This window comes from Neopelma chrysocephalum, unplaced genomic scaffold, assembly GCF_003984885.1.
Source record: "Neopelma chrysocephalum unplaced genomic scaffold, ASM398488v2 Primary Assembly neopelma1_67, whole genome shotgun sequence".
Taxonomy (NCBI): Eukaryota; Metazoa; Chordata; class Aves; order Passeriformes; family Pipridae; genus Neopelma; species Neopelma chrysocephalum.
This window is the reverse complement of record NW_020897726.1, coordinates 169,936-196,605: the sequence shown is the minus strand read 5'-3', so window position 1 is coordinate 196,605 and position 26,670 is coordinate 169,936. Positions and strand designations below refer to the sequence as shown.

At 38.9% G+C, this 26,670-nt stretch overlaps 1 protein-coding gene across 7 annotated transcripts in view; it reads right to left on the bottom strand.

Moving 5' to 3' along the window:
• Window positions 1-26,670, bottom strand: part of ADAM22 (ADAM metallopeptidase domain 22) — a 132,937-nt gene that overhangs the window by 43,584 nt on the left and 62,683 nt on the right. For all 7 annotated transcript variants that reach the window (XM_027684638.1, XM_027684639.1, XM_027684640.1 and 4 more), the window contains 8 exons: window positions 14,683-14,765; window positions 11,000-11,063; window positions 10,330-10,399; window positions 6,696-6,766; window positions 6,140-6,214; window positions 3,457-3,528; window positions 2,265-2,431; window positions 254-338 (listed from right to left, as the gene is read on the bottom strand). In XM_027684638.1, coding sequence (XP_027540439.1) covers window positions 254-338; window positions 2,265-2,431; window positions 3,457-3,528; window positions 6,140-6,214; window positions 6,696-6,766; window positions 10,330-10,399; window positions 11,000-11,063; window positions 14,683-14,765 — 687 coding nt within the window. The remainder of the gene's footprint in view (window positions 1-253; window positions 339-2,264; window positions 2,432-3,456; window positions 3,529-6,139; window positions 6,215-6,695; window positions 6,767-10,329; window positions 10,400-10,999; window positions 11,064-14,682; window positions 14,766-26,670) is intronic.

Below are 26,670 nucleotides of genomic sequence, written 5' to 3'. Positions count from 1 at the left end.
TCTGTTTATTTCTTGCTATTGTGCCTGCAAATATGAATGACAGGATATTGCAGAACTTGTTGAAAAGTGTATTTGAATCTATATCTGACTTTATTCACCCATCACTTCATTGAGATGTCCCTTCTATAGAGCTGCACTAAAATTCTGAATCAGTAAAGAAAGAGAAAAATATTTTGAGGAACATATCTGCACTGATAAATTCTGTGCAGATAAATTTCCACCACTTTTCGCTCATACCAGTATCCCCACCTACCTCATTCACACCTCCGCCTTTAAGCAAGGAGCAGATTCCACCAGTGTGGGCTATACCACTTCGACTGCTCTGAAATCGACTTCCCCTTTGACAAAAAGGAAAAGAAAAGGAAGTTTACCCTGACCAGTACATGAGTTTTGCATCTATCTATTCCAGTATCTACCCTTCAGATTTTCAAATGAGAAGCTGGCATTTGCAAATGCTGGTTGCCACCACTACGCTGCAAACTGTGCAAAAACAAAATGGGAAAAACAGATAACCACTCACAAACCTCACAAGACAAATTATCTCCATAAAAGTTATACCATCTTGCCTCCTCCTTCTCAGAATACCGAATACAAGAAGGCATAAGAAGAAGAGGACTATTTTGCCAAATCACCTGGATCTCACCAGCCCTTTGTTTCTTGACATACTACTGCACTGAGTGACTTCTGCTGGCACATGTGACAGGCAGAGTGCAGGAGAGGTCATCATGCTGCCAACGCAGGGGGACTAGTAAAACTACACTGTCTAATTGGGCAATGCTGATGGTAAAACTCATAGGGAGATGTATCAGTGGAAGATGCAGAGGTAGGTGAAAATTCCCTGACACTGCAGCCCATCTCATCCAAGGAACAGATGCACTCCAAGCCTAAATCTAATCACCTCTTTAGCACAGACCACATCAGCATGAATGACTGCCAGTTACTGGAGGCAAAATATACTCTGCTTCGCTTGAGAGTACTGATCCATCTGAGCCCTGGCAAGTTATTTTTCTCAAAAAAATAAGAAAACCATCGAGAAGCAATACAAGGGGCTAACTGTGATGAAGGTGAAAGTTCATTTTTAACCACCGTACCATCACACCGGCTAACCTCACCTCCCAACTTAGCCATGTCTCACTCAATTTCAGAAACTGCTATTTCTAAACAATCTACGAATGCAATACCTCTAACACCATTTGGTGGCGCTAAAGATAGCACTAGAATTAGCATTACAGGCCAAATCAGGCTCTCTTCTGTCATAGTCAATCCACACACATTCCCAAGAACAAGACTTCCCCCCAAAGATCTTACAATGTACCAGAGAACATCCATGAAGGATGTGAGAAAACCTGATTCCCATTTAACAGATGAAGATCTGAGCCATGGAGAAACAAAAATCTACAAGCACCACTTGCAGATCTTACTAGCTTTCTTCATGACAGAAGTCAAGGACAGTAATTAAGCATGTGCAAAAATTCTGAGAGGATGGATACTGGGCTTGGGTATCCTGGAACCATACTGGAGTAATGTAAAAGTGAGGTGTTTAAGTTAAGTTTATTCATATAGGATTCTAAAATAGTCAGTAGAGAGAAAAAAGGACCCCAAAAGATATTCATTTGGCCTGTCTGTTGTGGATCAAAAATCTCAGCCATGAACCTCTCCTCTATTTTTGAAGATACATTTTATTATATCAATCTTATTTCCAAAACAATTAAGATATTTAGAGAAAATAACATTCCTCTCATCTTATTCTTCTTATAGCTCAAATATCTTGGGAGAACAACCTGTTTGGAGGATCTGAAACACTTCAGTAATCCTGCAGCATGCAGGTCATTCAATAAAGTAAAGCAGGCCATAGTGTGCTTAAGCAGGAAAGCTCATTGCTTTCAAAACTAATGTTCTGCTTTTAAATAATACAACAGGGCTGTCCATGCTCTGCTGCTGAAGAAACCAACCTCCGAGGTGGAACCATGCATGACCCTCCAGGTATCTGCACTTGTGGATAGGTAATTGCACAGAATAAAAAAGGATTACAGCACATGCAGCTCAGTCTTAGTACATTAAAACTAAAACGAGAGTCAAACCTCTAGTTGCATTGGCAGGCAATTTGTGCATTATCTTTTCCCCACCTCCCCACCTAAAACATTTTTTTCTGAATTATTGTGGATTACCCACATGACAGAAAGGAGATGCATGAGCCACTTGTGAGAATCAACCCCCAAGGAAAGAAAAAGCCCAGTAATAAAACATCACACAAGGTTACGTACGAAAAAAGGTGAACTGCGTCACTTTTCTCTCTGATAAAATCCCTCCTATATTTCATAAACTCACGCAGGGTCACCAAGGGATTTTCAGATATGGTGAACTTGTTATCAGTAGCCCAGGTTTCCATGGCAACCAATACTATCCTGGTGTTAAGTTGTTCTTTATATATCTAGTATATTAACAGAATGAACAAATACATTACGTCAAATAGAACAAAGGTGAGTTTTACCCTTTCTTGAAATAGCTTGCATTTTTACATAACTAAATAATTAGCTTCTTCTAGCACAATTTAGGTTCTCCTGGGTGATTTTATCGCCCTTAAAACCGACAAACATGAAAACAAAGTAAAATCTAAATTTTAGGCCTAATTCTTCAATCAGCTCTCTTAGTCTGCAAAAAGATCCCTTGCAGGTCCTACACAGGCAGAGGTGATTAGAAGAAAGATTTGATTTTTGAAAAATTACAATAGAACCATTCCAAATATCACAAAGATTTGGAATTAATGGGTCTTTTATAAATCCAGCTTACCCCAGTGACACACAAGGGCTCTCTTATACTGAATAGTGATCTATAAAACCATATTTTTTGCTGTTGTACACCTCTACAGGAGTATTTAACCTTATGCTGGCTGAATCATGAAAAAGAGGCTATCCTTTCAATGCTGGGGGTTAACACTCCACACCAAATACTTTCAAGCATTTTTTCTAGTAATAATTTTCTTTTTCTAGCAATACTTTAGTGGGTTGAGGTGCAAGAGCCAGCATCTCATCCAATTTAGCATCATAGATATAATCCACATAGCCCACCTCTACATCCCTATTCTAACTCATTTACTCAAATGCACTTTTTCTGGAGAATTTTAGCGCATTCTTATTTCAGATTGTCTTCTGGGTTTCAAGTTGTCAACACAGGGATCTTGTGTTAAAAATGTCATATCTAAGGCGCTCTTTAATACCCAGTCTCAAGACACTGATCCAGCAGGATGCTTAAACATTTAAAGCCACAAGAAGTCTCTAATGCGTTATGTTAGAGAAAGGCTTTATAGGTGGCTGACTGTGGTTCTAGATGAAAATTTGTGATCTTCACATACATTATTACTGGTATACAATGAACTGACAACTCCTGCATATATCGCCAGGAGAATCATATGACTCATCTCACACAAAAAAGAACATTTAGTTGAGTGATACTTACTAAATCTGCCATGTTCACAACTGATTTAGCATAGCTGTTAGTATGGCCGACTGACAAGCGGTGCTTTTTACACTGCGAAACAAACACAGACAAGTCACATATGCAGAATTCAGAAAAATAAGCTCCATTTCCAAAAAAGAATGAAGTAAAAAGCAACTATGTCAACAGTAAAACCCCTGTGCAAAGTTTGGTCTCCTGTGCTGAATATAATGACAAGAAGTGATACTGGAAAATTGCTCAGAAATTCAAATTACTGATATACTTTTCAACAGCTGTTGTGAGGATCTATTAATTCCTGTTTGGAAAGTACTCTAAGGCCTTTACTGGGAAAAGCTATAAGAACCACAACATATTGTTACTTTTCTTATCTTTATTGTTGGCAACTTTAAAGTCCATCATAAATGCCAATGCAGAAATTAGCAAAAAAACTTCTGTAGTTGAGACTCCTTTAGAGGTGTTATCCCAGAAGTCCAGAAGTGCCTGCATCCATGTTCTAATCTGACAGACTTCCTTTTTTTTTTTTCTTCAGTTCTCTTTCTCAAGCTGTTTTCCAGTTTTCTGCCTGTATAGTTCCACATTTCCAAAATGCCACAGTAACGGGTTGAAATCACTTCAGCAATCAGACTACAATGGCACCTTTACTGAAATCTGTAATGCAGTTCTATAAAGACGACACTGAAAACAGCTGTCCAGGTACTCCTATTTACAGGAAAAAAACATTTATGAATGAGCACCATGGGTATGGAAGTCACAAGTATCTCAGAGTAATTTAGGACAAAATGGACAAGATTTTCAGAAATGTTTAACTATCTTGTGCCCCATGATGCTTGATTTTGGAGTGAAAGTTGTCCATATTTTCTGGAAATTAGGATCTTTTAGTGGACAAGAAGAGGTGCCCAGCAACTAGCAGGTGAGAAAGATATGGTTTCAAGAAGGAATGGGGGGAAAAAACCTAAGGAAGTTATGGAAAAAAAAAACAACAAACAGAAGAACAGGACTGCGAATTTAAAAACGACAGAAAGGATGAAATGAAAAAGCTAAAAAATAAATGGAAAATGAAACACTGACACAAAGGGAAATAATTATACTACTCAAGTCTCTATTTGCAATTAAAATCTCAAACTTTAGGATACTTAGAGACACTGAAGGCCTACTGAAATATTTTCAGTATAATAATTTATAAGTCCATTTGGGTTTTAAAAGCTTTATTCCCCAGCTGGAAGCAATGGTTGGACAAGCAGCTGAGAGGGCAGACAGGCGGGCACTGCACCCCTCGCAGTGGTGAGCAGCCCAGGGGGACTGGTGGGATATAGCCAGTTCCCTGGACCACAAGAGGAAGCATGAATTTCATTGTGCCCTCTGGGAATGCCTGGTGCAGGTGATCAGCAAAAGCAGCTCCAACTCTTTAGGGTGTCAGCTCCACACCAAGTGCACCTGGAGTGAGGCATCGACTGACACACAGAGGAAAATCTAAACACACACGTGCACCAGCCCAGGTCATGGGGAAAGGGACAACCCCAGAGCTGACAATGATACTTCCTTCTCCCACAAGGAGATTATTTGGCTTCTTCAGTCATGGATATTCACTGGCATTTGCTTCAGAGAATAAACTCCTAAGTGGACTGACTCTTGCAGTAGCTGTAATTAATCAAAGTCAGAAAACATGGTCCTTGGAGAAAATCTTCCCAAACAGCTAAGGTCCCAAGGGGAAACTTGTTGCTTCATGTCTTTAGGATCAAACACAATTACACCAATTTAGGGAATTCCATCCATTATTATTCATTTTAATCCAAGAATTTGTTGCTATGCTCACCAAACTGAGCTGAAGGAGGAGTATGCTGTCCAAGGACAGTGACACATTCCTTGTATACTTTGATGCCTATTTTTGCCAATTTGGGTATTGTTTGAGAGAAATGCTGCACATTAAAGAAAGAGTAGACAAAATGTATAGAAATATTTTGATTTTTAAAGTCATAAAGGACCATAAAATCATCTAATGTCACCAGTCAGATGGACACCACCAGTCTGAGCTTTTATCCAGTTACTTCAACATGGGATTCTATTGCTTGTGTTTGACACTACCTTTGAAGACTGCAAGGCATGAAGAATTCACCATTTCCTTTGATATTTTCATTAATTATTAATTATCTTCACTTACATAAATCTGTGCCTTTTCCCACTTCAATGAGCCTGGTTTTTCTTCAATACACTAATCTTTATTATGTCTCTTTCCACTACAATAAAGAGCCTATTTATGTTGTCCCAGAGAAAGTATACAAGTTTAACAAAATAATTTCTATATATTGATTTGGATGTATCAAAAAAACATAGTCACTATTAATTTCCCCATTGTCAACTGCAATAACTGCACTATTGATTGCTGAGTGGCTGTAACTAAAAGAAGTGTTCAAGAAAGCCAGAAAGAAAATCATCAGCTTAAGTCACACTGACATTACTTTATGATCCTTTTTTCTGATACTCAGGCCTAGTTGCATTCCTTGTGTAATTACCTTGCCAAAATTCAGAAACAACTTCATCAATGGTTAATGAAACCAGAATCTTTTTTATTAAGGACATACTGAATGCAATCTGGCCATATATTGTTCTTAATTGCTATCCCTTATGGATCAATTAAAGGTGATGCTAATTATAACTGTAAGATGTTTAAGTGTATCAGTCTTACCATTAGATGATCATTTACAATCATTAACTCAATGTATTTTGTTTCTTCTTCAACTTTACGTGGAATCTGACGAACCTACAGAGAGAATATAACTCTAAGATTAGAGTCTTACAATACAGAGAGAGTGTAACTGGTACCAAACACCTGAACTTAGTGGCTCCCCCACTTTAATAAACAGGGAATGAACTCTCAGTTTAGAATATTTATTTTGAAACAAAATAAAGTGAGCTACTTGTCACCATTGTAACATAAAAAAAAAATACGTATTTCATTAATGGGAGTTTCTGATAAAACTCTATACTCAAAATGAGAGAAAACAGTTTTTCATTTGGAATTCAGCAGTATTTAACAATTTAATAACTCTTCAAGTTGGGTCCAAGAGAACTCAACAATGTTTAGCCCACATTACATATCTCTTTTTCTAACAGCTGTATTGATATAGAGACCTCATACCAAACCAGCACAAGCAGCAGAACTCCATGTGGGCAAATTAACTCAGCAGACAGGAAGCAAACTCGATGGCATATTACTTATAAACAAGCATATTGGCACATACCTGCCTTTTCCTTCTTTTGTGTCTTGGCCTTACAACAAAATTCTGTGATGTAGCATTCATCTGCCAGAACTCTAAGCAGAAAACACAGATAAATACACTGAATATTTACAAGAATATATTCCAACAATTAGTGACCCTGATGCCACATGACCGTAGTATGGCATTCTTCAGCGCATCAGATGCAGCAACGACTCATTTTTTATAGTTTCCAACTAGAAAGGAAGCAACACTACAGATGCTTCTCAGTAACAGAGCTCTTATTAAAAACTCTACTAGTGATAATCCGGGTCTGTTGAAACAGATGATCTGTGGGTGTCACACTTCTGAAAGCACAGCAGATGTTCTATGCCAAAACTTCACCAACACTGGGCATGAAATATTATTAGCACAGTGCTTCCATGGAGTGAATAACATTTTTAGGAATTCAGCAGCCATTGACAGAGTTCTTGCAATAGCTACCTAAATTAATAAGAAGAGCATGGAAGGCAGAATTAATGCTTTAAGACGATTATATTCACAAAGCAAAATATGTCAGAGTTGGGAGAAACCTTATAAGATTTGGCAATGCTCACTAATCAATACAATATTCCTCCCTGCTAATCCCACTGTGTCTTTAATTTCTTAAACCTCTAATCGTATGCACCAAGTAGTTTATTCTTTTGCCAAATCCCTTCACCAAATCTATTACTAGTCACTCATGGAAAAGGACACATTATAAATTAAGCAGAAGACAATACTTGTTCTCACCCTTTTAAATGTCCAAGAAGTATTTTTCCATCATTAATCTTAGATTCATAGCCGCTGCCTCTCTTTCCCTATACAAAAGAAACCTCTTTCCTTATCTTGTATAAACGTGTTTGCTATTCACATAACCCCAAGATCTTTCTTTGAGACATGTAAACTAAATGTTTGCAGTTGCTTCATTTGTAATATTTCTTTTTCCCTTTACTGCCTTCACACCAAAGGCTCCCTATTTATAGCTTAAAGACCTGCAGACTCTTGAGTTTGCAATGGTGAGAAACTAATTCTTGAAAACTTTCTTACAGTGTTGTTTTTATTATGCTTTATATATGTTAATTAATTTAGCATGTGTTCTGGTGCCACACAACTGGATCTTAACCTGTCATTTCTGGTTTAATAACATGAGTAATGAAACTGGTAAAAATAACACTTTTCAACTAATAAAAAAATAATTTACAATACGTATAGAGGGTCTCAGATAACTTTACCAGCAAATGTGATTGTTTTACCACCATCGGAAGTCAGTCATCTCCAGTGGGAAATGATGCAGCCATTAACGTTAACACATTAACACTGTGTAATAATTCACAAGCTGAATGAATTCACACACAGTACATTTCCAGCAAAGAGCCTTCAGGCAACAGAACATGACCAGCAAAATCACTGAAAGCCTAACAGATATTTTGATGGGAGTAGTTTACCTTGAAAAACTGTAATGAGGATTCACAGTCATAGAATCATTTTGGTTGGAAAAGACTGCTAAAATCATTGAATCCAACTACAAACCAAACACTAACAAGTCCAATTAAATCAAGCCCCTAAGGATCACATCTACACATTTTTCAAGTGATCTCAAAAAAAAAAAAAGGGACATTTGTTGCACATTATTTGAAAAACAGCACCTTCAATACCATAGTGTTATCTAAGGCTGTATCTAAGGACTTACAGGTTGTGGGGAAAAATATAATCTAGTAAATACAAAGTCAAATGCTCTAAGCATGCCAAGTCATTCATCCAAGCTTTCCTTATTTAAAGTCCTATTACCTCTCAGACCATTCCAAAGTACTGTACAATAAAATCTTTTGTGCAATACCTTGCTTTTTTTTTAATACACAAGGAGTAAAAGAATGTAAAAAGTACATTGCTATCAATGATAGTGATACTGTAGTATAACAGTGTGTCTGCTTTTACTATCACTGATAGCAAATAATCCCTATTACTTGAATTTTTTCCCTTTCTAACATCAATATTGGAGCTGATGATACATCCAGTTCATTCCTAATGCAGTGCTGAGTGGAAATCTTAGCTTATACAAACATTCTTTTAAAGATAAGAGGAAAATCTTGGCTTCAAGGAGGATTTCCTTAGGCTGGTCAAATTGATAAATTACAGGAGTAATAAGGAATGTAAGAAATACTGATGACACACCGTAGCACAATGTTTGCTACAACTACTAATAATTCTGCTGTAGTACTTTTAAAAAATCAATCATAACAATACTATTAGCAATTAATTGCAAATATTATTTAAAGAAAAAAGACAAGTCAAGACAACGCTCAGCATTCTTCAGCACTGGAAGGGAAGAGGCAGGACCACGCAGAGACACTGATGGGGCTCTCGTCCTCTGGAGCTGTGGCTATGCATGGAGGATGACTTAAGGAGAGATAAATTGAATAAACACTGACAAAGAAAAATTGTGGGATTCTTAATGAGGATGTATTATGGAAATTTTCACTACATACCTCAGAAACACCTTTTCAAACAATTTTACAAAAGCAAGTATAGGCATGTGGGAAAGCAGACTGTGAGTTAAAGTTTATTTCTCCATACATGGTATCCTAAACATAAAGATTCATTCTTCAGAACCAAAATTAGGTAAGCCAGTTGTAGCAACTTCCCTTGGCTTTTTCTTCACTAGCTCTCTAAATTATTCTACTTTGCTTGACAACTACCAAAGCTGCACACACTGTGCTCCAGGGAAGGACCATTCTATGTGCAGTACTCAGCACCATAAGATCTCAGATCCAACTGTTACCACAGGACAAAAAGTTTGTAATGAGAAGACTGGACATTCATAACTCTCCTGAAGAAATTAGTCTAGAGGTGGTTTGTACTAAAACATCAGTGTTTATGAAGAAAAGTTTTACTTATCTAGGATATATACTGTAGAGTAGGAAAACGGATCTGTAAAATTGGCAGATCCTTGACAGAATGGGAATGTCATAATTACTGCAATTTTAGCTTCAAATAACATGTCAACTTCTCAGATGAAAACTCATTTTTTTAAAAACCCCTTCTCCATCCATACAAGATGTGAAAGGTTCGTGGGCATTCATCATACAAGCACTTGAAACCACTTCTGCCTCTAAATTCATTTGCACTGAAATGCATGGCTCTCATTAGAGCCAGTACTGTGAAAGATGTTGATTGGACTGGAGATGAGAGAGTCACTGAAGAGCAATGACATTTGGCAAGTTCGTCTCCCATGCTTATGCTCACACCATGGTACTTGCCCTGTATCTCAAAACAGGAAAAATTCATGAAGAGTTATCAACCACTGGCAATGTAGGGTTTATTTTTACCGTCTTCAGGCTACCTCAATCCTTTCCGCTCTACAAATACTAGCACATAATGCAGTCCATACACCACATATTTTTTTAAGAGAAACATATATCACAACATGAATTTCTAGGAGAGCTTTCATTCATTGAATTTGGGGTTCTTTCAGCACTTCCGTCAAAATTTTTTTTTCATTGCCTTTTTACTTAATTGGGGAAAAGAAGATACATACAAAGAAACAATATACTATCAGAAGATGATCTATCAAATACAATTAACAAATTTGGCCTTAGACTAAAACATTTCATAAGTCATGAATAGTAAAAAATCATACCAGATGGTAGGTCATCAGAAGGAAACTCAAACAACTTGGATTTGTAAACAGAGTGGAAATGGAAGTCATCCTGTAATAGTAAATAATTGCAAGAATTAAACTGGGGAAAACTAATCCATCTCATGAGCCTTAAACAGACAATTCCAAAGGTTCTTGTTATCCAACACATATACCAGTGAATGTGCAAGTTGCAAGGCACCATTCTTCTCCTTTACCCAGCTGTAATATGATCGCTATCATCACAGTTAATCATCTTTCACTGGAAATATCTGAGTACATCAGAGTGGCTGAGCACGCTTAGAGTTAGGCTTAAGAGAGCTGCCCAGGGAGAGTCAATGAGAGTTGCAGGAGATGCTGAACTAGAGTCAAGGATGAACCAGGAGGAGACCGATGTAATGAACCCACAGCAGGAAGTGCCAGAGAAGGGCACTTTACTTCTGTTGCTGGCTCCAAGGGACCCTCATCACTCTCTGTGCTGCACTGCTTTACAGCCAAGTGTTACAGAGCACACACATATATATACTACTGCCTAATTTTTGTCTGTGATGATGGAGTCTTACATATGAGGTGAATGAGTGGAGAATGAGGGGATGATCCTTTGGTCCCTACCCTGCACCCATGGATGACTGTAGTCAACAGACACAGCAGGACTACTGTAAGTTCTACTTACATCTGGCGTGTAGTTCTCATCTGGCTCAATAAGGTAAGTATGATTTCCATCATAGAACATCCCACTGTCAAGAGCAAGAAATGTAAATACTGATTTACTAAACAAATACTGGTGCAACATGGAATTAAGTTTAAGAAGTTCATATACTTTAAAAATTTAAATATTTAGAAAAGGAAGCAGTTAAAACCGGTTTCAGGAACTGAATGCAATTTCAGATCAATCTTTTGTTTCTTCACTTCAGAAAGAAAGATTTTCTCCTGTGGTGAAGCAGACTGTTCTTTCTTACACAAACCTTCTCTACAACATAAATAAACACCAAAAAATGGACTAATTTAGCCAACTGAAAATCCAGTTCAAAGCCCCCACTCCCATGCAAGAGATATCTACCTTCAACAAATAAGTAAATGACCTGTCTTTATGAAAATGCATATTTGGAACATAAGAATAGCTCTCCTCAAACAAAAAAATGTTATTTAGTTGAATTAACCTTAGGTTTTAATGGGTTTTATTGACTCTTTCCTCAGCATTTCATTTAAAGATAGTGTTGATACTGGTATTACAGTAAGAGCATAAAATCAAAGAGTATTTCTTATATCACTACCACTCTGATCTTCAAGCAAATCAGCACATTTTTTTAATAATTTTGCCTTTATTTCAGTGGGCCACTACTAAGGTCTTTAAGCTTGGGCAAAAGTATGAACTGTGAACTCAAACTAGGCACATAGCCCTGAACAGCAGCACGAAAGCAAGATTATTTATTTATTTGCATTACTCTTAAAAACACCCAAAATAAACACTGAATTATAAACAACAAAACCAGATACTTTTCTTTTCTTTTATGCAGCAGGTTTTCCTAATCAGCAAAATTGACATTTACAGAAGTATCTTGGGTTATTGACTGTATAACATACATCAAGTGTAAGCATGAGTAATTTCTAAAATGTAAAGCTGTTTCACCATTCAAATTACCTGTGCCTACTCTTTAGAAACAAATACTGTCTACACAGCTTAGGAGAAATATTCTAGCACCTGCTGAAGCTTCTTTGCTTGGGAATAAGGTGAGGTTGGGGAATATCCTGTAGCTTTTTATCAGGCAAAATTTCCTTCTAATTGCAATTTTTGTTAAGCACAGTCTGCAAGACAAAGCTCTATCAGCAAACAGCTTCTCATGAGACTGTTGCACCCAGCAGCACTGACCTCTGATCAAGTCACTCAACAGTGACAACAATAATAGTCACAGCTGACCTATAGATCTGGCCTGTCCTCTCAAAGCGTTAATGGCTCTTTTCCAAACAACTTCAACAGCCCAGTGTGCTGTGAATAAACCCCATGGTCATGGATGTGTTAGAGAGAAATCAACACCAAAACATGGGCCATTTCAAAAACCTGCATTTTGATGATGTATAATCTTCAAACAATCAGACCTGTAGCCACGAAAGTCAAATTTGCAGCAGTAACGGCAGTTTTAACATTCACCACCAGCCGGCAGCAAAATCCCAGACCTGCCTGCTGCCTGTGCCCTCTCCTCCAAACCCAGGGCTGCCTGACTATAGCTTATTTATATCCCAGCAACCGCTGTGTTTGCATTCAAAGTCTTTTTTGTGTTAACCCATAGGAAACCGTGGTTACTGCACATCCCACAGAAAACAACAACAACAAAAATCCAAACAAAATGGCTCGCTGGAAGTTAAGGTTGCAAAGGTACCTTTGTCATTAGCAAAGTCATTAAGAGAAGACATTCATAATTTTAACTATTCTGTCAGCCAGTCATCCGATTAATTTGACTAATAAAAGGAAGCACACAAAACAGACATTACCAACAGAAGAACTTATAATTTATGATTAAAAAACCCCTACATTTTCTCACACGTATGAAAAATTCTGCTGTTACTGGCCGAGATCCAGAGGTACTAATATGCAAGAGAAAAGACTGGCATGAACTTCGAGAATATGAAGCTTGTTATTCGATTAAAGGCATCTGTTCTGTCTTATGCACTTCTTAAAATTCATGAAAGCAAATGTCCTGCCCTGTAGACCTTATCAGAAGACAACTCCTCCAAGATTCCCTTATTCCAGCGAGGCACTCCAAACTGTGGTTGAAGCGAAGGAACTCTGATTGCCAGTGTGAGTTTCTAATAATTACTTATCATTTAAATTCGACTGTGTAGGAACTAGTTGTAATGACAGAAATGCAGTGTCAGAGAACGTGAGTTTAATACAGCTCAGGAAAGCATTACTTTCTCATACTGGATGCTTGAATTACCAGCCTGCTGGAGAAAGACTGTATGAAGGATAACTCTGTTGAAACTTTATTGTAACAGGAAAAAAAAAAAGGGGGGGGAAGGTTGAGGGGGGGAAGATAACTCTCAAGAGAGAGCTCAATCACACAATTAAAAAAATGCATCATTTTTGATGCATCATTTTGACCAATTTGAATATCAGGCCATTTAAGAATACAGAGCAGCAGGATGGTCAGTCTTAAGAATAAACCCACAAAAAGAAGGCAGGGAAGGACAGATGGAGGCTCTCCTTCCTTCCTGCTTTTTCTCCTAGGAGTTAGCAGGGGCCAAGACCTAATGGATCATTGCTAATGGAAGCCATGCAGTGGCTCAGGATGCATTAGGATGCTACTATTTTTAGACTCACTGTCCATACTGAAACTGGGCTCAAGTTTCTTGAGCTGCACAGGTAAGTGCAAGGATGCAAGCCTTCTGCATCCATTCTCGCCCTTCTTAACAAAGAACATACAAGTATAAAAGAAAGATACTACTTAAATATACTACTAAATAACACTACTTAAATATATGTACTTATATGGCTGATACCAGAACTACAGAATAGCTGAAGATAGACAACAGGCTGAAGATTTCCATCAGCTAAGCCCTGTTTCTGCAGAAAAAGGCAAAGCTCACATAACCTCCACACAGATTCACTTGCTGCTGTGACTTTTCAAGCTGATCTCAGTATCAAAAGTGCTGAGATTCTGTAATTCCCAGATGCAACAGGCACTGAAGTTGCTTGGTTGCTCTGAAAACCTGACTAGCATCATTCAATAGTACCAAAAGCAGACAGGTCCAAAAGCTGTACAATCAATAACACAGCTTAATGTAACCTTCAGATGACAGATGCTTTAACTATATTATCAGTGAAATTATGAAATTCAAAGCAAAATTATTGCACCATTTTATGTCTTTCCTTCTAGATTTTTCAGGATTTTACTATATCAAAGGTATTTATTCAATGCCACAACTTAAGGCCAGCAATTATGTTTAAAAAAAAAAGCATAGTACAAAATAAACTCTAAACTGACATTTTCTTTGTAAAGAGATTAGAAAAGAAAGATAATATACATCATTGTAGCAAGAGGAAAAGACATAATTTCCAAATGGTACACTGGTATTGTTTTCATTCTTGTAGAATAGGATGTTTTCAGCTATTTCTACTCTGCTGTCTCTAATAAATTATCTTAAAACAACACCTGGCCACTGCCATAAGTACTCAGTTTGAAAAAAAAAAAAAAGGAAATTCTGAAGATTATTGAGTACTTAATACTGGTGACAAACTAGTAGGAAAATAAATACCATTTATTTTACTCTATACATATATTATTTTATTATAAATAGCTTTACTTTCCTTAAAAGAGTAATAAACAAAGTCCAGTAAAACCAAAACAGCAGACTTACTGTAATCCATGGCATGTTGACAAGGCAACAAATGATACAGGATTTCCTCGAATTTTTCCCTGATAATAGCAATGTTCTCCTCCCTGAAATTGGAAATTGAGACTGTAAATCCACAGGACATCCCACAGTATCACACACCACACTGTCAAACACTGTTTCTCCATAAACACATATCCAAGCCACTCACATGACACCAGGAATTGACTATCACTCACAAGGATGTTCATCCCTTCTCCTTTTAGCCATGCTTTTGTACTTAGATAAACACCATCCTGACACGCTACACTGAATGGAGATATTTTCAGTGTAAAATCTCTGACATCCTGAGACAGATTTCAGAGACAAATTACTGCAGAAGTGCTTATCTTTCTTCGTTGACCAGGAAGAGTTGGAAGTAGGGGGCTTAGGCTCAGCATCTGCTCTGCACATGGCTACATCGGTCAAGATGAACTCTGCTCTGAGGGTAAGGCAATTTCCTTCTTCTGAGGAGAAAGGTATTTTACCAAATAATAATCACAGAATCCCAGAATATACTGAGTTGGAAGGGACCCACAAGGATCATCGAGTCCTACCCTTAGCCCTGCACAGGACCATCCCCAAGAGTCACACCACGTGCCTGAGAGTATCATCCAAACACTTCCTGAACTCTGTCAGGCTTGGTGCTGTGACCACTTCCCTGGGGAGCCTGGTCCAGTGCCAAACCACCCTCTGGGTGAAGAACCTCTTTCTAATATCCAACCTAAACTTCCCCTTACACAACTTTAAGCCATTTCCTTGGCTCCTGTGACTGGTCACCACAGAGAAGAGATCAGTATTTGCTCCTCCTCTTCCTCTCATGAGGATGTTATGCTTCATTAAAAAAAAGAGCAAATCAGAAGTAGTCACTAGGGCAACAAAAATAATGGAAACTCTAAGTGTAACTAAGCAGTGAAGAAATACAACAAAAATGAATATTTGCCTCTTCTGCAAATAAAATATACACCTTTCAAATCAAATCCAGCAGACCCTATTCAAAAAGTCCCCCTAGTTTCACTGATAGGGATGGAAGCCCTAATGCACGTGCACCAAATCTGTTCAGTATTGGACCATGTCAATACTTGTATGCAGAATTAGAAAAAAAAATCCAAACTTCCCTTAAATTCTCACTGTCACTCTACCCTTCAGAAGAACTTACCTATTAGTGCCTTACCAAATTCAGCTATGCTGTAATGCACTAATGTTGATTAAAGGACTATGAAGGAGATTTTCAGTGCGCTTTTTTTTAAATAGTATTTATTTGCAAATACTTATTTCATCAAATGTGTGAATAGTCTACCTAGCCTAATGTGAATATTTATGTCCATTTACTGAAGAGAGGGAAAGGCATTACAATTACAACTTTTTCACAAGCCAGCAGTCACTTGTATGATGCATAGCACAGTCATTTTAGACATCTGACATTAAATGCTCTTGGATTTTATGTTTCAAACAAGAAAAAAACTTTCAAGATGAGGCAAAAGGCAAGAAAATACATAGAATTTGTAGGTAGTTTTGTATTTTGATTGGGAAGGCCTGTTCTGTTTTCTACAAGATGTGCAAACTGTTTTTGAAAGCAGCTACAAAGTATGGATGCCACTGGTTTGAGGTCCTCTCCTTAACAGAGCATAGGAGCCTGTTTATCACAGCATAGCTGCTTGCAGGGAAAGGGACTTGACCTCAGCCTGATCACTGGAAATTGCTAGTTCCTCTTCAGAATCTTCACTGGAAGGTCCATGCATGCCATGCTGCTGCCAGACCCCAAAGCACCAATGCAGCACATCTGAGGCAGCAACAGCAGCAGCACTGCAGAGAAATGCAACACCTCACCTAACAGATTACAAGTGACACTATTTGGCAGGCTTTTTCCTTCACTCAGCGAGAGAATCCCTGTGGCATAGCTTCTGTTAAGTGTTACACTTTTTTCCCTCCAGTTTCATTCCATCTCATTATTTCCTCTCTTCTACATACCACTTTTTCCTTCCACTTGCTGCAGTGACTGCAGCCAGCTCCACTGCCTATCTATCTTGGCATCTTTGCCTTTGGTACAGACACAGAACACCTTCACCAAACTGACCTGTACAGTAACCACCATGATGCCCATCATGGGCACCTCTCTGCTCAGATGTCTGAAAGAAAACTGGTGCCACACAGGTAATGTTCTGTCTCATGTTGGTGAGAAGCTCTGGGGCTGACCTGCACCAGGCTACAACGGGGTGTCTGGCAGAAGGTGTAAAACCCATCACCCTTGGACCAGCATTTCTCAGGACTAAAAAGGGTTTGGGACACAGACCTAGTACAGTGAAAAGGAGGTGGTTTGAGTTTCTGCTTTGCATTCACATGCATTTCCGCCACCAACATCCCAAGTTACATTAGATTTCAGACCCTACATTATTTTTGCTGAAACCTTGGCTTATTTTCTCCATTTTATTCTCCTTTTTTACACCTATTTACTTCTATATCTTAGCTACCTATAGCTCTCTTCATTTGAGATTTTCTCTCTTTCAATCTGTAGGGTGTCCCCCACTACAGGATCATGAGACTGCTTAAGGCTTTCAGGTCTTTTTGGAATGTATGAATAAGAAGTAAACGAAGAGAAACTCCAATAAGCAAATAACAAAATTAACAATCAGAATTTTGTGCATGATCTAAAACCTAATGACTAATAAAATGCTCTCTAAAGAGAATTCTTGCAGCAGTATTCCTGTAAAAGATATAACTGGAATAAGTGCATGAATATGGGAATAATGTTGAAAAGACTATCAGTACGGAGTTGTAGAGAGTTCTAGCTGTGGAAGGATTTTGGAGTAATTACACAAATTGGTTTGTTCTCAGAAAATGTAGCTAATATGTACCAGAAATAGAATCTCAGGCTCCATTAGTTTGCAAAACCATGTTTTTGCAAACAGGAGGAGCATTTTTTCATACTAAGAATCCAGTCTGTGGCTCAAAAGTGTGTTTTGATCTTCTTAATGAGAATCAAATAAATGCCCCATGGCAGTACCTCCAAATTAATTTATTCTGTAATAAATCCATGGGAAAAAATTTACACATACAGATCTAGAAAAGAAAAATATAAGAAAAACATCTCTAAATTCTTGCCTGGGAAAAATATAACTCAGACACACAACTTCAATCAAATCAATTCAACTCAACTCTTTGATCTACTAAAGTTCATGGTAGTTCTGGTGGAGACAGAAACACAATTGTGATCTCAGTCTGAGGGACCAATTCTTATCACTACAAAACATTCACTTCTATATGCTGTCATAAGGGATATTTTTTATGTATGTACTTATGTTCCTATCACCATAATGTAAGTTCCTTCAAACCAGTTAATAAAATCAACTTCAGTTAATAAAATTTAACTTCATTTCTTCAAATGAAAATAGGTTTTTTTCAAGTACTTAATGCATTAGTGGTGTGTTGGTTTCTTTCTGAAGAGAACTCTTCAGCATAAGAAATCCTGCTATGAGGATAGTCCTAAGTGAAGTTCTGAGGATTTTTATAATCTCAGCAAGAAAGTAGGAGGTGATGCAGTGACATCAGATGGCATAAGCACTGGATGGCTCTGAGAACAGTGATTACTTAGCACTCCTTACTATGAGAAATAAAATAATCCGGTTTTATTATAAGTAAATTTATTTAAGTGGGAAACAGGGGGTGTTGGGATTTTTTTTCTTACCTCCCATTTAATTTCGGGAATATTTAGGCGCCTCGTGAAGATTGCAAGGTGAAAGGCCCCGTCAGGGCTGCACGCCGAGGGAATATTGCGGTCGAGGTAGGATACAATATATAGATGGAAAATTTACACCGGCCACATGTCTTTGTGTGCAAAAAGAACCCCCACTGTGCGGTACAGGGGGGTACATCATCAATCAATCAATCGGTACAGGGGGGCCCCCTGTACAGTACAGGGGGGTACGTCATGATCCAATCAGGCGGGACCAATCAGGCGGGAGGGTGACACCCACCCGCCGATTTGAAAATTACCCTTTAAGGTAAAATACCTGTTACCTGCTGAATATTCAAGATATTGGGTAGCCGAAGAGTACAAAAGGAGCGTGCTTTTCGAGGGGGGTGTGCTTTTCCAGGCGGGTGGCTTGGGACTGCACCCAGCGCTGCAAATAAAGGATTCTCTTCTGTAAGTTTCCTTGTCCTGCAAGTGTTTTTTGCCGTTTTATAAATTGGTAAAAGAGATTTTTCTCACACTTACCATGTATCAAGTGGACAAAACATGCCAGTAACATGTAGCATGTGGTGGGAAGGGTATAAATTGTATATTGTCTATAGGGAAGACTCATTTTCAACAGTTCATAAAATCGGTGAAGAGTGAAGCACTTAAAGCTACAAATTCTGAGACTGGAAATGTTGAAGAAACCACCAGATGTGGCACTTAGTTCTGTGGTTTTGTTGGCATAGTGGTGTTTGGTTAAAGGTCGGACCCAATGACCTTGGAGGTCTCTTCCAACCTTAATGAGTCTATGATTCTATGGTTCTGTACTGAGAGTCAGGGACCCTACAGGTCAATGTTTTCTTTAGAGCACATGCAACTTTGGACAAGAAGTTTACTGTCATTGCCTTCCTGTACTGCTGAGGCTGAAATTATGTTGGGTTTGACATGTACTAAAGCTCTTTTATAGCAAGTGCTGTAAAAAAATACACTGTACTAGAGGAGGAATCACAGTATATGGGAGATGTAAGACCACTAAAGGACTAAATGTAATCATTATATCTCTCTTCTTTTCCTCTGCTCTTGGAACCACTCCCTAAGGACTGGGGTTTTCTCTCTTCTCTGTTGCTATCTGTAGCAGTGAGATAGAAGCTGAAAAAAAGATCTTAATTTTTTTCCTAAAAATATGCTGGTCTCATATGAAAATTAAGACTTCCCCCAGAGGGAAGAGTTGAAATTAGCATCAACAGCAGTTCAGTCCAGAATATCAAGGGTGTTTTGTGAAGAGCTATTGGCTTCCTGTAGCTATTAGAATGTCTCTCTGCTCTCTCAAAAGCAGGCAATAATTGCCCATCTCAGCAAATCAAACCTCCACACCGGCCTTTGTCAGCTACTGGGGAATGGTTTTGTGTAAGTTAAGAGGAAATCAGACCGCTCTTCTAACATATGCCAGCCATAAGTGTGACCGGCACATTTACTCGTTTCTGCTCTAAAATTGAACCTGGCCAGTATGGAGTGTGGGAAGAAATTAGGCTAAATGAGACAAGGTCAGCCTGGTGACAATGCCTGTGACACAAGCTTGCAACCCACACAGGCACACACTCACACCATATCCAAGGGCATGCTAATGCTACAGCAGAGACAAGTTCAACATTTTTGCCCCCAGAAGGTGCTCAGCCACTGTTCATGCTGTGGTTTGCATCACGCAAGGCAAATTTTCTGCCAATGCCATTGGCACTCTTGTCCATTTCCTTGCATCAGTAAGTCATCCTTCCTTCATGAAACTTCTCAGCCTTACTGGTGACATCCAAGGGCAATACAAAATATACAGTTGTTTAACAAGGAGTCTATTGAATTGGAGAGATAAAAATGTAATAACAGCCTACAAAAAAAATAGAAGAAAAAAATCAGAACGACCCCAGGGTCGATTAAAACAAATTAATCTTTATGATAGTGGTCACTTTGTGATATAATCTTCATCTTGATGCTTCATTTGCATAATTATAGCAAAATCCTGAATTAGGGGTATTTGCCCTGTGAACTGCTACAGCTCACTGCCAATAAGATGCAACCTTTTTGCCCATGCCAGCACAAGTTTCCCTGCAGCCTGTCAGGAAGGTAATGTGCCAAAGATACTAAAAAATGAGAAGACATAGATGTTAGCAATAGAAGTAAAATCTGTCCTCATATTTATCCTTTGAGATAGTTTGTCCCTAATCAGAGAGGCACCACCTGCTGAGTAGACACAAAAGAGATGAAAAACACATTAACCGATACTCATAATAAAGGGGGAAATAAGTAAAGCAAAAGAACAGCCATGACATGCAGTAATCGTGGCAATTCACTCTTCTCTGCAGTCACAGTGGAGAAAGCGTCGAATGACCACACACTGACAGTGTTTGCTATTCGCCTCAGAGACACTATGACCTTCCCAGGGGAGGAAAATAAGGATGCACATTCATCTGCTTTTGAATCAGATCTTCAAGTAAGCCATTTTCTGCTATTAGGAGAGGTGATGGTCAGTAAACATCATGCTACACTCTGGTACCTCCTTCTTCTACATATTCCTATTTTAACACTCATTAATCCAAAGGAAAAGAGATTGCTGGTCTAGTTCAAATCCTAGTAATACATCTCCCTCTTTCCTTACAGCAGAAAGCTCCCAAAAGGCCAGCTAAGGCTCAAGACACCACTCCATGAAGCGTCAGATAATGAGTAGCTTTTTAAAGAGCTACCTGTTGTGGGGCCACTACTTGCCAAACTGCATAACTAAGACTGCATGAACAATAGCAACAGGAGAAGAAAATGCACACTTGCTCCTGACTACTACAGCAGAAAACGACTTGTTAGGGATGGGTTTCTATTTTTAAAAAGAAAAGTCAAAATGGCACTTTGACCTGTGTAACTGCAATGAGAGAGAACATTTTTTTCATTGACATGTGCTTCAGCAATTGGTGGGGGGCCAGCTGTGGGGCTCTTGCGCAGCTCAGTAACAACTCCAGGGACCCTGGCACCACCTCTTTGCAGAGTAGGTCTCTGGACCTTCCTATGGTGTACTGCAGATGCCCAAAAGCCAAACGTTTCGAAAACGTGAAGGATGCCCTCCCTTTGTAGGAAGACGGCTATCACATGTACTCATACACCTCAGAGCCAACAAGCTGTAGTCACATTAGGTTATAACGCTGTTTCAAATTCTGAAATCACAGAGATGGATTCCAAAATTAGGATAAAGCATCACCGCTTCCAAGTCTTCCCCACAAAATGCCCATATTTAAAGACTGTTGCCAGCGCTCTTAACAAATAGAGACACACATGTATGTGACAGGATCCTGCACACGGGCGACTCACTCCAACTGCCGTCAGTGACTCACAGTAGGCGCTTTCAGCAGATGGCACAACATATCAGCCCAGCTTCCCGGTTCAGAGGCCAAATGAGGCTTCTGTTTACTGCCCAGTAGCTATGACAGAAGACGCTCTCCGAACATAGCTGCAGGGTGTGGACAGAGAGCTCATGCCAGCACAACACCATCTGGTCTGGAAGCTGCCTTGGCATCTGCTTGGGAAACAGCCTCTTGACTTGCCTTGCCTTACCTTGGCATTAGAGAAAATTATTTTAATTATCAGCTGCCAGACAAAGATGAGGCAGAGGAGAACAGGTTACCTCTTCCTGCCTACTCTGTTGTTGTCTTTTAAGTCAGCTCTTGTAGCAGTGCCTAGTGTCTCTTAGTCATGATGTCAAGTCATTTTTAATGACAAGCATTTTGCCCCATTCCTGCATGCCTATTCCAGGGAAATGGAAGTAAACATTTTAAGGGACAGTATGAACATACTTTAAAATCTACCCATACTAATCTGTCTCATCAGGTCATCAGCTTACCCCAAGTCTAAAGCCAAGTTATAAGCATGTGAGTTACAACGCTTCTATAAACACAACACGTACATGGATACCAATCAGTCAGCAGAAGATAATGTCTTGAGGAAAATGGAGAAAAATACCACACCTTATTGGCTCATTATTTCTGAATAACAGAAACTCCTTTTTAAGTGAAAATTCACAGAGCTTGTGAATGTGTCTAGAAACATTAACCTACTGTATATAATACAGTGCCAGGTTGGTATCCATAGGGAACAACAGACATGTCTAGGCAAAGCTATTTACAGAAGTCAAGATGAAGAAAGTAAAGATGTCAAGCTAAAACACACTGAAGTCTTACATGGAAGTGCTCCTTCAGAAGTACAGCAGCTTCTGTTTGCTTAGCTAATTCCCCCTCAAAGGGATTAAGTTAAACCCAAAAAGATACTTTCATTTTTTAGTAAGAGCATCTACAAAGTGATTATAAGTTCTTTAATTTTATAGCAGTAATTAATTTCTCTTAGTTATACTCAGTCCTTGCATGGTCTGAGATTACCGAACATTTAGTTGCTACCACTTTCTGGTTATGTATGCTGTATGTTGTAGCTCATGGAAAATAACTCATGAGGTGAACACAGTCTGGCAAGACTTTTCTGCAAATTCAAGCTGCCCTCCTTCTGGGGCATGTGAAGACTGCAGCAGAGTACACAAGAGGTGACTCCTGATGGTCACAAAGTCACTCGACTTGTCACTTCAGCAGAACCAGGACTTTATCACTGGGGCCCATATCCGCAGTAAGATATACTTTTTAAGCTCTTGAAGACTCCCACTTTCTGACAATTTTTTCCCCTCCAGGACTAGCTAAACCCACTGGATTAATTTTTTTTTGTCACAAAGAAAAAGGAGACAAGATAATTAACCTGCAAAATCCTACATGAATCATGATCAGAGATTCATTCTAGTGTAGTATATGCAAAAACATGACCTGGGAATGACTCCTAATGCAGAAAGCTGCCACTTCTAATTTTCTTTTTCCTGGTAGCAGAATCTATGTAGAAAGTAAGCTAGTAATAGCAGGGAGATAATCAGATATAAAAAATGCTACTGCAAATGTACATTAAAAGTGCCAGCCTGTAGGATCATTAGGCCAGGCAAATGCATTATATATAAGGACTGATTATCTTGCCCTGTTATCCCACAGAGGATACTACATTTTACTAAACCCCGAAGGGTTTCATAATTCAAGCAATGCTAAAACAGGAAAGTGAAATATTTCTCAATGCCTATCAACTCAGTGTGACAGCATAACACTGCTGCAAAAAAAGATATCCAGAGCAATCAAAACCACACAGAAATTCAAAAAATTTGTCAATTCTTCATCAAGGCTCATACGGTAACATTAATTCTGGTCAAAACCCACAGGAAGTAATTTGACCAGTATACTCTAGGACCACAGTTCTCTTCCATCCTGTCATTCCCTGTTCCACTACTACACACTGATCTTCACTTTCTTGTGGAACTTTCAAGTTATGAACTTCCATCATACAGTAAAAACACCTACAATTAGTGTAAGAAGTTGCCATTTTTTCTATCCCATTTTTGTTTACTTCACTGGTCAAAAATAGCCAGTTCTCCAACTGATCCTTCTGTGCACTGTAATGCTGGCAAATTTCATTAATAAACAAATACTTTTTAAGTCATTAATGAAAATATTAGATGAGAGTACTCTGAACATCAACCTTGCAGGAACCCCCTGATAAACTGTGTCAGATGCACAGACTCCCTGTCAGCTCTTCTTCAGTTAGTTTACTGCTATCACTAAAAAGTAGATTATGGCCTAGATTTGTTATAATAATTTGCCATGAGGCAAACAGAGCTCTGTTGAGGGAGTAAAGGAGAGGAGATCTGGTGACATTATGGGAACCTGTATTCAAAATCTTCTCTAAAACAAGCTAGAGAGTAATTTTTCTGATACTAACAGCTTCTCTAGTCTTTGGACACAGACAAAAAAGCTCTGCCAGAAATAGGCATATATAATTCCTGCATTATTTATGATTTGTTCCTTTCCAGTTTATTTTTTCCCTCAGAGGCTCATCACTAGGTTGTGCAAGTTCCAGGTACATGCACGCACAGCTCCCCACCAGCCCCAGGCTCCAGTCTCCCAGCGCAGAGTCTTCCTGTGCTCCCCTCCCATCGCCTCCTGCCAGCCCAGCTCTCCCTCTTTCTTCAGGAGAAAATGTAATCCCGTACAGGAAAGCATGTTTAGCATACAGGCTTTTCTGGCAACTGAAACACCTTTCTCTTTGGTTACAAAATGGTGAGTTACCAAAAGTTGAAGAAAAAGTGAAGAGATTCTTCTATGGAGCTCACAGTGGATGCCCTAATTGGAAGATGCTGGTGGAAGCACCTTGCTGTAAGACTGGAAACACAGCAGTGAGTAATTAAAACTACCTGCTCACAGGTTCAGTGTTTATTCTGGCCGCACCACAAATTATCGTAGACTTATGATCAGTTCGTACTTGTGGAGATACAATGAAATGTTGGAATGCTACTTTGGATAAGGTCTCATCAAACACAGGCACTAAGATGTGACATACACACATTGCTCTCAGTCAAGGGACTGTACCGAAACAACTCTTTGAGCAGATCAGATCTGAAGGAGAAAGTTTAGCTGAAAAAGTAATATTCACCACGTCAAGGTTACTCAAACTCCTCCACTCTTTCAAGATTTTAATATTTTTCTCACTTCTATATTATTTTCCTAAAAAAGGGCATGTAAAGAGCCCTTCAAATACACATCACGGCACATAGAAGCTTTAAGGCAATGAAGAACAGTAATTTTCCCCTCTTGTGCAGAGGCATTAAAATAGCTGTATGCTACAGTCACAGGCATCTTACACACACTTCTAGCCAAATAATGCACATAACAAAATGACTATTTTTGCAAACTGACCGTTCTGCTTTGCTGTGCAGCATTAGAATGCATTTGCCCCAAAACCCCCACTGCCCAAACTACAATGATGGCATCCCTGCTAGAGCACAAGGCCACACTGTGGCACCCTAGCTCAAAAGGACGGCCGTGGGCACTCTGAAGAAAGGCCACTGGGCACTGTCCTGCCCACACCCACGGGCTGAGCACCTCGGGGACCAGCAACACAGCTCAGCACAGCCTGGGACACAAAGCCATGACGCAATCTTAAGCCACAAGACAAGTCTGGCCAAAGCTTCTCTGTCAACATTACAATAGAGAAAAACAGTACCTAGCATTTACTACGTCTGCATTTATGTTGTTCAATGAGTATGAACGTGCTGTGAGACAGAAGCAAAAAGCAGCATTCTTTTATGCTGTAAGCACTCTTGCTGTAATTTTGTGCCCATAACACATATACTGTGTTTACACCATCACACTAAAGAATTTTAGACTTTAAGGATTGCCTATGAAATATAGTTCCCTCTAGTTATGTTTAAACATGCCATCAAAAATTTCTGGTATTTATCTACCACAACTCTACCTGTGCAAGTTCTCTGACTGGGGATCTGAATTATTTACATTGCTTATTTTTTTTCAGAAATCTATTTTCTAAGAATTAATAGAATTGTCCAGTGTTTTGGGGGAATATAAGAAGAAACATATATTTCTACGCACCCTGAAGAGGAAAACTGAAACATTTTATATGAGAAAATATCACTGAAAAGATATCAGTTGTTCCTTCTGAGGGAGAAAAATCCAGCAATGTGAATTACTCAGCACTATAGCTGTTTTTTGCCTTTCATCTCACCGACAGCATCAGTGGCAGAATGGTAACCAAAAAAAAAAAAAAGAGAGAGAGAGAGAGAGAGAGATAAAAGGACACAGAGATATACTGCAACAACATTAGGTATACACAGGTTGAGTATTGATGTGCTGTGAGCATAGGATGATCTGGAATGACATAATCAGGAAAAGGCAATGCCAAGAAGGGTTTTTCTCTTTCTTATTAATTGATTATTCTCTTTGCTACTAGAGGAAATTTAGGCCAACACCACTGCTTTTCTAGCAGTTAGACACATGATGTACAGTAGAGGAGGATGTGGGGGGAAACACCAAAATAATTCAAACATCTACCTCCTTTTTTTTTTTATTCTTAGGAATGGCACATTGCTGCTGGTTTAATAAGAATGTCGTAGGTGCTGCCTAACTGTGCCAAATTAACAAGGGCACCTCACACAGAAGCTTCTCCTCTGCAGCAACTAAATGCTGGCACCCTGCAAAAACATGTGTAACATGTTCCACCTTCACAATGGTCTAATGTATTACTGAATTATGCAGAAATCAAATGCAATGCAACTTTCTCTTATGATAAAAAGGTATGTTAAATTGAGGACTCTTTGCCCTATGAAAATCTCTTCACTACTTCAAAGCAGCATTTTTTTATGATCTGAATGTTTCTCCCTTTCCCTGCCCCCC